Source organism: Erpetoichthys calabaricus, chromosome 2 (genome assembly GCF_900747795.2).
Source record: "Erpetoichthys calabaricus chromosome 2, fErpCal1.3, whole genome shotgun sequence".
In the NCBI taxonomy this organism is placed as follows: domain Eukaryota; kingdom Metazoa; phylum Chordata; class Cladistia; order Polypteriformes; family Polypteridae; genus Erpetoichthys; species Erpetoichthys calabaricus.
In genome coordinates, this window is record NC_041395.2 from 199,051,806 (window position 1) to 199,062,927 (window position 11,122).

Consider the following 11,122-nt stretch of genomic DNA (forward strand, 5'->3'; position numbering starts at 1 on the left):
GGAAACCCACACAGACACAGGGAGAACATGCAAACTCCACGCAGGGAGGACCCGGGAAGCGAACCTGGGTCTCCTAACTGTGAGGCAGCAGCACTACCACTGCGCCACCGTGCCGCCCTTCTTAAGAAAAATGTTTAAATAATGTTTTTCAATGCATTTTTCTAAATGAATTTGTAAATACTTTAACATACTCCAGTTTCTGTTTAACAATTCAGTTAACCAAGTGAAAAAAAACTAAATTATTCCTAAAAAAATGTAAGAACTATTTGTATTTTGAACAGGTGATAGGGAATGTTTAACTCTACCGACGGACATTGTTTTGAATGTCTACAGCTTATCTTAACCTTTTGATATTTTCTGGTGTTCTTACAGTTCTCAGTGGTCTAACAAATACGTCCTTCACAATACCAGTAGATGGACATTAATCAAACCAATTTAAATAGTGTGATGAGAAGGAATTCTTCCTTACCGAGGCACATTAAACATAATACAACATCTTCTGTGCTCATCTGTTACAGATTTGGATTCAATGTATGCTGTAACAGCAAACACGCGATGAGGTACAGAACAGTTGTTCAAAGTCAGTGAGCAGCATTTAGCGTACAACATTGCCATGGCATTATTTAGAGTACCAACCAACTCATTCGCTCTTCAATTACACCCTGAAAATCATAACATCCTTGTTCCACTCCTGTTATTTTTATTTTGACATCTGAATCGAGTGCCCTGGTCCCTTCACCTCACAAGGTTGCCTGTGTCATTCCCTCCATGCTCCCCCTTTCTTATACATATCTTTGCTGTCAGTCTCCTCAGTTTGATTGTTTAATAGGATGTGACAAGGGAGGTGGGGAGTGCTTATTATATTTTTGTGCCACAGAAGAAAGCTGTACGTGATGCCTCAATGTCATTTTTTCACATACTGCAGCAGTAAATAATACGCTAAATAACAGGTGGTATATCACTTGACACTGAATTCGTGCTTGGATGAACTTGGCTAATTTTACTACACAATCATATGACAACCCATAGTTAAAGAAACATTAATCTAAGCATTAGTCTGTCGAGGTATTTCATCACAGTGGGGGCGAGTGCCATTGGTCTAAAGTCACTAAGACAGTCCACTTTTGTTTTTTTTTTTTATTAGTACATTTTGAAGAAAGTGGGGACCACTGGTTCCATCAATGAAGAATTAAAGACTTAATTTAACATTGGATGCTTTTAACAAGGGACTGTTCCACATAGTCTTAAATAACAGGAACATATAGGTTAATCATAATGAATGTGTGTGGTCAGAAGGAGTGCTATGGGGCTTCTTAGTGACAGAAGTATGTCACTTTAAGTGCAGGTAACGTTTTTCTTGGTCTGTAAGTGCATTGTGATGCCAACAAACACATTTTTGAAGGAAGGCAGATGTTTCAAGGTAAATGTCACAGTTAATTTCAATCATTAGATACAGTATGAGGGTATGGCAACTTTGTCAATCAATTTCACCCTGGTACGCATATTGGGCTGGGCAAACCTCAACTGCAATTTAACAAAGTGATCTGTCTTTTCTCAAAACTGTCAAAATGGTCCAATGTCTCTTTAACCCATTGCAATGATCTTTAAAAATCCCAGTTAATCCCATTCTTGACTATGAGGATGTGCCAACTTTGTCAGTCAGTTTCACCAAGGTACCTGCATTGGGTGAGCAAAACTCAACTGTAGTTTAACAATGGAATTTGTCTTGTCCCAAAACTGTAAAAAAATAAAGGTGGCCTACCTTGATGTAACTTATTTGAACCCGTGTAGGCCCACAATATGGGCTATTTATTTTTTTTAATATAATGGATAATGCATATACGTTGCAGAATTTTTTGCCTTGCTGTTAACGCTGAGTAAATTACTAGTTTCCACGAGCTGTGTTAATAAGCAGTTACGAATAATTGGGCAACTTCAACCTCGTTGCCCAACATAGTTTTGTATATTAATGAAGACACAGCAGGAGGCGACGGCAGTGTGCCACAACGAAGGACACAGGTGAAGACTTACTAGCACGCCTCAGGCATGTTGCTAAAATACCGCTAAACGGGTCCAAGTGTTATTAGTAACTGCGATACATACACATACACACGTTGTACTAACCTATTTTAGGACAAATCTTTTGGCTCTGTTTTTAGGGCAAATATATGTTTACATTCAAAATCTGTTACATGGTCCGTTTTCCACAACGGTTCAGCTCCCCGCTCTTTGGAGTAGCATCTTGTCCAGTGGCTTCTTCCAAGTAATAAGCAAGGCGGGCAGAGAAAGTGAATGGATATGTATTTCTGTGTTACTTACAAACGAAGTAGACATTTTACTTTCATTCATTCTTAAAAGAATACACGTATTTGAAAGAGTACAGAAGTTACTTGCACGGAGCCATCTTGGCATAACACAAGTTCGAACTGGCGCTATTTCGTGCGGCCCGATACTACTATGAGTGATGATCAGCGCATTAATACGTACCCGTAACCGCACTTGTTCATGCGCAGTAAAGTCACTTTGAACTTTAACTTTTGGTTCGAGCCTTTCGTAACTATACTGCTGGTCATTTCGGATTAACTCTACTGTGTAGCGTGCCGATAATGGATGAATGTACACTGCTCTATATACACAACCTGTATAACTCGGGAAATGAGAAATTCATTTTTACGTGCAAAACTACTGCAGAGATAGTTCAGTTTACGTTCGCTCAACTTTTTAATTGCTGAAGCGATACCTTCGTGTATTTGACACTTCCCGGCTGAGCCCTCCCATCTACATGTGCTCATCCACGGTTCTGTCTAAACATTTTAACCGGTCCACTCCTGAGTAGTACCACTCTTGAAAAGTTTTTAACGTGTCTGTTAAAGATACTCTGTTAAAATGCAATGCTAGTCGAGCTGATCTGATATCATAAAAAATTAATTATCATATCCTACAGGGATCCGCTGCCGAGATCTTTCGTTAGGCATTCCCGTTGCGGACTGTGAATGTGCACGGGATACTGATTGTCTTTTGACGTGCATCTTGCCCCTGTCTTTCTCATTTCTCTCGCACAAAAAAAATCGCAGAGCCGCAGTTGTGGAGATGGATGGGTTGGAGGGGCCGGACGCCCGCCCGCAGCAGAGGTTTCCAGCTCTGCTTGCCTGAGGTGCTGAATGCTAATGCGTTCAATTTGCGCAGGGAAGTTCTCGGATTGTGAAACGCAAGTGCTGTTAGAGATCAGATTTGGCCTTTTAGGCTAACCAAGTACTGAAGAGGATTGGCAGTCTGACACACTGGAAAGCCGCCTTCTTCCGTTTGAACAACTGAAATAAAACCAGTCGAAGGAACCATATATGTCAAAACACACAGCCATTTTCTAGTCCCTTTCCTGTGGACCGGATGGAGGGGTCTTTCCGAAATAATAATCCACAAACCAGACTTTCAAAAAATAATAAAAAAAGATTTGTTTGGAATTATAATTTTATGTGATATAATTGGACGTAATTTAAAACATAGTAGGTGATAGCATTAGAATGGCAGATAGACCCAGCTGTCAGTCTTCCAGGTGTAAACGTCTACGGTATGAGTGCCCGTTGTACGGTCCACTGTTTTATAATTAATTACTTTTTTTTACCCGAAAAACATCTTGTGACCTTGTTTTCACGAAAAACTGCGACACCTAAAATAATCTTTCTTTCTTTCCTTGCTGCTGATCCATTTCAACTTTTGCTGCCGATCTCGTCAACTACTTCCCGAATCAAAATGGACACATAAAATGCCACACATAGGAAGCGTGTAGTTTGGACCAGCTTTCCACAGAGTGTCATTACCACTTCTCAACAGATTAAAGCTTCAGCTCTATAGGGGACCACCAGAGTGCAAATCCATTATAAACAATTGTGCCTTATGAGTGTTGCATCCGTCATAAAGCACCTACACCTTGCCAACACGTAGTGAGACAGGACATTAATGCAAACGCTTTTGATGTTCTGTGTCAAGTGCGTTTGTGTATGACACACCGCGAGGAAACGGCAAGTGCACTGTGCGGCTATTCTGTTGCAATATGGGATCTGAATCAGAATAATCAAACCATTTGACAGACACTCGTCCAATCAATCAGAATTTAAGAACAAATTTGGCTTTTTGAACGAAGAAATTATTAGCACGCACATACTAAATGACATGAAAGATGCTATATGAATACGGATAGATCTTTCTCTAAATACGAATACTGTACGAGTCTTTAGGTTTCAAAAAAGGCTGACATTAACTGTGGCGAACAGCAGACAAGGAAAATGAAAATATAGGACAATTAAGAGACAAATGCTTATGATGTTAATGGTATTGGTTAAATAACCGAGGAATGATTGTTGAAATGAGATATGAATGAAATATATAAGGGATTATGGACGTTACAATATATATATTGAGATAACTATTATTAATGAATTTCCCAACAACATGATTTAGAGGTTACCAAACATTTTAATCATCGATTACGGTAATACACATGTTGTCATTTGTACCATGCTTAATTATAGGTTACGTAAGGCAAATAAGAATCTTTTCAAAAAAAGGCGGATGCTTTTGCAATGACAAAGAAAGAGAGAGAGAGAAACCAAAACACTCCCGTCCGCTCCAATTTTCTTCGTGGATTTGGAGCTAGGATTGTTTCGCGTTGTTTTGCTGCAGTTCTCATTGTTATTCATCTCTCGCCTGCTGATGTCACCCTACTCTCTCTCTCTCTCTCTCTGTCTCTCTCTCTCTCTCTCTCTTCCACTGTATATCTCTCACCCATACCCCCTCCCACCAGCCCTGCCTTGAAACCCGGATGGATGACTTCACTCTACCGCCTGGGTTTCCTTTATGATGCCGGGATCTCCCACTTTTTTCGGAATACTTTTCCGGGAAGGCAAAGGAAGTGCATATTGTCTCTCTTCTTCGCTCACCGCTGATCTGCGTACTTGAGGGCACAAGGCAAGACAATTCGAATCACTACTGTCAAGTGGGAGGAAAAGGAATCGCGCGCGGGCACGCGAGAAAGAAAGGGGGCTGGGCGACAGGGGGGCGACGATCGAGCAAGAAACACATACACACACAGAGGGGGTGAGAGAGAGAGAGAGGGAGAGAGAGAGAGAGAAGAAAAAGGCTGCGTGTGCACTTGAAGACAGTGCAGAAGACTGTGAGGGCGCACAGCAACCGACACGAGAGGAGTGCAGCTTACACACGGGGGATACCTGCGAGTACCACTGTTACCTCTGATTGCATCGAACTCGATCTGTCAAACATTTCCGATTCATCTCTCTCTTTGCTTTGCGCTTAGCCACATTGTCATTATGTCCGAGATACTGCCATACAGCGAGGGAAAAATGGCGAGCTATGGAGCGGACAGTGATGTCAGTCAGATTTCCTTCAGCTGCCGGCTGCAGGACACCAACACCTTCTTCGGGGGACCCCAAGGAAAACGACCCCCTAAGCTTGGGCAGATCGGCAGAGCCAAGAGAGGTAAGCGAGAGTAATAAGAAGGTGAAATACTAGACAACTTGTAAATACCTGACAGTATAACTTTCCCTGGTGGATTGATGACAATGGCATGCGAACGGTAAGGATTAATCAGCATCATTTTTGCGTGTCTGTAATGGTCAACCAGTTGTTCAATCACAGATGTCAATGCTAAACGATAATATCATATAATATAATATAATGCCTTATTTTAATAATCTGTACGCGGACATCTGTTAAGATGTTAAGAAAGAACATCTGTTTTGTTAAGAAAGAAAGAAAGAAAGAAAGAAAGAAAGAAAGAAAGAAAGAAAGAAAAAGAATGTCGATTAGTCACTAAGTTCAATTTAGTGCAGACGTCACTAAGGTCTACGCAAAAAAAAAAAAAGGTTTAATGATCTAATAGTCATAAATGATGTCGGTTTAACATAACAAAACTGTATGAACTTGGATGTTTGTACTGTGAATTATACACACTACCTCCCATGTACAGGCTAATGCAGGCGAACATTAACAACACACGAACGCGCATGCATGATTACATACATACATACATACTAACAAGAAGCACTCCACTCTATCAATAGTTACCAGCGATATGTAAATGATTCAGTTACTGGCAAATGAACGCAGTTAAAAGAGACGAGGGTCGTTAAGTTAAATACAGTGGAAGGTAAACCTTTGAAAATTAAACAAAGCAGTGACAGGATGCCTAGGGCGGGGTTTTCAGAGCGAATACTCGCAATAATAAATAAAAAACAACTTAGTTAATGCAGCATATATATATATATATATATATATATATATAATATATATATATATATATATATATATATATATATATATATATATATATATATATATATATATATATATATTTGCAATGATTAAAAGTAATGTTCCTGCAATTTCGTTATTTTACCAGGAGTGGACTGAAATTTAGAACCATTGATGGTGTAATTACAGTGATACATTTTTTATAAATATATTGGATTGTATAGAATTTAATACATTTATACAGTAATTTGCGTGTTGCTGCAATACATTTTAATGTTAAATAGATCATTTGACGATTTATAATATGGTTCACACATTTCCATTGTTTTATCCAGTATTATCTGTGCTTTAAATGCTATTTAAAGCAACCCTCTATTCATATGAACGTACTTAAAGGTTTGGAATATTCGGCCGAAGCATTAAAAATGTGTCAAACCCGAAAACCGCTTTGTTCGTAAATGCGGACATTTTTTTCGGATTCGTGTCAGTCTGGCGGATTATAATTGCCTTTACATCTGTAGAGAAATTAAATTCCATACAAAAGCTGCACTGCAATTGTAATTACCCTAATTTAGATTTTAAAAGTGTCCTAAAAACCTTGCTTTCTTTTCCATGTTATTTCCTTAATATTTTTATATAGAAAAATAGAAATTGTATTTTAAATTTGGGTTCCAGCTTCCTTTTAATCTGTGACGCGACATTCGGGATAGCTACATAAAGGTTTATAAATTATTATCATTATCATTATTTTGTATTTTGTGTTGCAGTTGTGATCGAGGACGACAGGATAGATGAAGTGCTGAAGGGGATGACAGACAAAACCTCCCCGGGAGTCTAAGCTGAATCTCACCTCTGCGGACTTTTTTTCAAGTGATTTTAAGCGCTTTGGGCAGCTGTGCATGTGATTGTGGATTGTAAAGAGACAGAGGGATAAAAAACTCTTTGAGAAAAGAAAAACAATGAAAGAAAAGAAACGAGAATCATAAAAAGGAAGGGGAAGAGAATGATAAATAGGGAGAGTGAGAGAGGAAGAAAGAGAGCGAGAGAGGTTGAAAAGGGGAAATGAAATTATTGGGGTTGCTGGCAAATCTCCAAACCAAAACCGATTTTAACCCGCCGTTATGCAGTCTACTTGCTGCGCAGCTTTTCTTTTACTATCTCGAGTTGTGAATAGCGAAGAATGGACATCTCATTTCAGGGCCATCTTCCACCAACATGCGCTGTAAAACTAAAGAACCCTGCAAGCGGGAAACATTTCGAGCTCCATTTCTGTAGCTGTACAGTCGATTCGCTTCAAGGTTCATCATTGTGTAGTGTTAACGCATTTCGTTTACCAACTCGCACATTCCGTAAGACACGCACACAGTATGGCCTGCGCTGCGCGGCTTTCCCCGGGGAACTGTCCATTTCAGCACCACTTCAGTGGAGAGCGCCACTTAGCAGCACCGCCTCTTAGGCCAGAGGAGTCTGCATTTTGCAGAGCACCATTCACGGTGAACACTATCACAAAGCACTTCCAGAAGAGCTGGATAATTGCAATCTGGTTCGGAGTTTATCTTTTTTTCAAGACATGTATGTATCTTAAAAAAGCCAAATCAATGCATTATTTTGGAGCTCTTGAGCACTCTATTCATTCAAGCAGTGTGCACGGAAAGAGTCTTAGCTGCTTCTTACATCTTCCATTTACTGCGATATAAGGACCACTTTCATTATTAGTGACGTTATGGTGATAATGTAGTTAAATAAACTCACCTTTGGATAATTAGGAACTCCCTTCTCTACTCCCTGAAGCCATTCCCAACATGGTCTTTAAGAAGGTCTGATTGAGCTAATGGCGGCAGGGATGGCAAAACAAAGAGTAATGAGGAGAGTGTGAATGTGAATGTGTGTGTGTGTGTGTAATATATATTATATATATACATATATAATGTAATTCTAAAGGACTGGAAGAAAAAATTTTATTTAAAGTTGATAATAAATTTCATCACTTTGCATGACCTTTGAAATCCTGGTGCCAATGTTAGGTACTGTTAGTCATGAACACCCTGGCACGCTTCTTTTTAACAAAATTCATATTTGTATTTTTATATCTGAATATTTGTTATTTAAAAATATGCTAGTCTAACGTCTTATGATTCATCAACAGAACGTTTGTATTTTTGGTGAGGATCTCCACAGTGAATTCAATGGAGATACTGATGGATTTCTTATTGTTTGTCTCATGCTATATCAGTATTGGAAATTAGAAAAAAAGACTTATTGAATGTGTTTCGGTTTTTGCACACATCAATGTGAAAATATTTATTGAGAATTCTTATACTGTGACTTTGAGCATTGTTGATGGATTTGTTAGAAAAGACAACTTTAGAAAATATTGCACTGTTTACGAGAACTCTCAAATAACTAATGGTTATTTGGCAGTATTCTTTTTTTTAAACATTGGAAGTTGTGTTTTTTAATTTCTTTTGTACCATTCTTTTGACTAATATTAAAAATAATATGGTTTGTTGTGCATGGAACCTTCATATTTTCAATAATTAAAAACAAAAACATCATTTTATGAATACAAGCAAAAAATGTCATGACATTCTAAGAATGATTCATTGTAAATTACAGAGCCATTTTCACTGTATTTGGTGAATTAATAAATGGTGAACGATACAAGAATACTTGTATGTTTTTTTTCTCTTGCTCACGCTCAGAATGGCATCAGTGCCAGCGGACTTGCCAACTACTTCAAGGCAAAGGAGTCAATCTACCTGTTTTGAAAAATGGAGGACCGGCTAATCAGGTGCCCGCCAGACCACATTTACACCAGGAAAGCCACTTAACTTGTTTACTGACAGATGGGATTGTGCTAAAAAGACTCAATACTTGAGCAATCCAAGGTTCTTAGGCAAGTGCACATGTGCACAAGTGATGGAGACAGGGAGATGTTATGAAGTAGAAGCAATGCTACAAATAGTGGAAAAAGGCAAGAGTGCAAGCAGCCAACACTTCTCTTTCAATTACTAAGTGCAATTGAGGAAACACCAACATATTCCATTTCTGTGGAGGTCAGTAAGAAATAGTTATTAAAACCTTCATTGAATCCTGATTAATTAACAGTGACAGATTATCTTTTAGCAAAGATGGCACTGTGGCTGCACAAAACAGTTGATCTTGGAAAAAAGAAAAGTGGGAGCAAGTTAATGGACACATTTAAGAAGCTCTCATCATCTTTTACATTTTTGTTAGCTGCTTTGTGATATTTTGAGTGAGAGGAGGTCTGGGATGGCATCTTAGAAGACAAGCACAAAAAAAGGAAACATCTTTTGCTTTTGACTCCACTGGCAATCTGGTATTTTTTCAGGTAAACTTCTTTTACAGTTTTTTGGATTAAGTTTTGCTTTCTCTTGCTTTCCTCAGACCACTACATTGTAGAGAAACCCATTTTGTAGCTTGTTCAAGTGCTTGCTTACTAATTTCTTCTTAAGTCAAAAGTATAATGTACCACCAACTGGCAAGTTGAAATAAATCCTTTGATAGCTGCCAGTATTGGTAACCAGGCTTTAGAGAAGGTCAGCTGAGATGGATATGCAAGCCACGTCCATCCATCAAGATTGGTAATAATAAAAAGCCATATGAAAAAAAAATAATATTAAGACCATAGGAATAATTTTGACTTGAACAGACCACTTAGCACAATAAAGTCCATCACCTTTGACTGAACTTTTGTAAAACATCATGTTGAGCTTTGTAGGTCTGTAGGCTGCTTAGTAATTTCATGTATTTATCACTGTGTGTAAAGTTTAATGTTAGAAGAAAAAAAAGGTATAAACACTTCTGCAAAATCCACCCTTAACTGACTTTCATCTATGCTTCTATGTTCTTGTTGAAGAATACATTTTAAGTACCATTTGACATCATCTATTTAATGTCCTTGATTATTTGAAATGCCTGCTGTATGCTATGTCAACTTTCAATCTGCTTGCTTAGACTGAAAAGATTTAACCATTTCAAGCTGTCTTTCCTCATATCTTATGTCCCCCAGTCTTGGAATCAGTCTAGTTACTTTTCTGTGGACTATCTAAAGTTCTATAATATCCTTTTTTTCAATAATTTGGATATTACACTCAGTTTTGCAGATGTCACTTCAGAAGTGTGGCACACCTCAATTCATACTGGACATCTTCTTTGCCTATTTAGCCTTTTCTGCCCACTGCACGGAGGTGGACAGTGATGAGTCCAGAATGACTCCTAAATACATCTCACAGGGTATACTTTCAGGTGTCAGATGCCACCTCACATAATCATACTTTGAATTTATATATAAGATGTTAAATTTACTTACATTAAAAATCAGCTTATATTTATCCACTCAAGTCTGCGTTCTTACCAGGCCCACCTGTTTCACTTGATCAGCTTGTTGGTTAACTTTTATCCAGATCCTTTATATAAATATTAAAAGAGCGGCGGCCCCACTACTGAGTAATGATTTAACCTGCTTTTAAAATCATGTAATTTGGAAAACAAATCTTCACACCATGACCTTGCTTTCTGTGTGTCAACTCATTTGCACCCAGCAACAAACTGTGCTTTGAATTTCCTTTAAAGAGGTTAGAAAGAGGTAATGAAATTATATAGGGCACATATATTAATGCTTTATAGCACACTTTGTTAAATTTGATTTGAAAGAACATGCAGAATGGGTCCTCCCACAGGCAGCAGCGCGGACATGTCTGGAGGACTTCATGCCCAGCACTGTAAGACACAATTGCTGTGGGTTACAAAGAATGAGCTGTGATCCTATTAGAAATGAAACTGACATCATCTCGGTGTAATGCTGCTTTATTTCTAATGAGTCTCATTCTGT

General features: G+C 38.4%; 1 protein-coding gene across 1 annotated transcript; it reads left to right on the forward strand.

Annotated features, from left to right (window-relative positions):
• The first annotated feature begins 4,837 nt into the window (after positions 1 to 4,837).
• On the forward strand, positions 4,838 to 8,934 carry camk2n1a (calcium/calmodulin-dependent protein kinase II inhibitor 1a). The gene is made up of 2 exons (XM_028795002.2): positions 4,838 to 5,493; positions 7,035 to 8,934. The coding sequence occupies exons 1-2, from the start codon at positions 5,325 to 5,327 to the stop codon at positions 7,103 to 7,105; spliced, it is 240 nt and encodes a 79-aa protein (XP_028650835.1). The 5' UTR covers positions 4,838 to 5,324; the 3' UTR covers positions 7,106 to 8,934.
• The last annotated feature ends 2,188 nt before the right edge of the window (positions 8,935 to 11,122 follow it).

Excerpts from the sequence above, each read along its gene's own strand:
- camk2n1a (XM_028795002.2), top strand. The coding sequence starts at position 5,325 with ATGTCCGAGATACTGCCATACAGCGAGGGAAAAATGGCGAGCTATGGA. Across the intron at positions 5,494-7,034 it reads GATCGGCAGAGCCAAGAGAG|TTGTGATCGAGGACGACAGG; the intron begins GTAAGCGAGAGT and ends TTTGTGTTGCAG.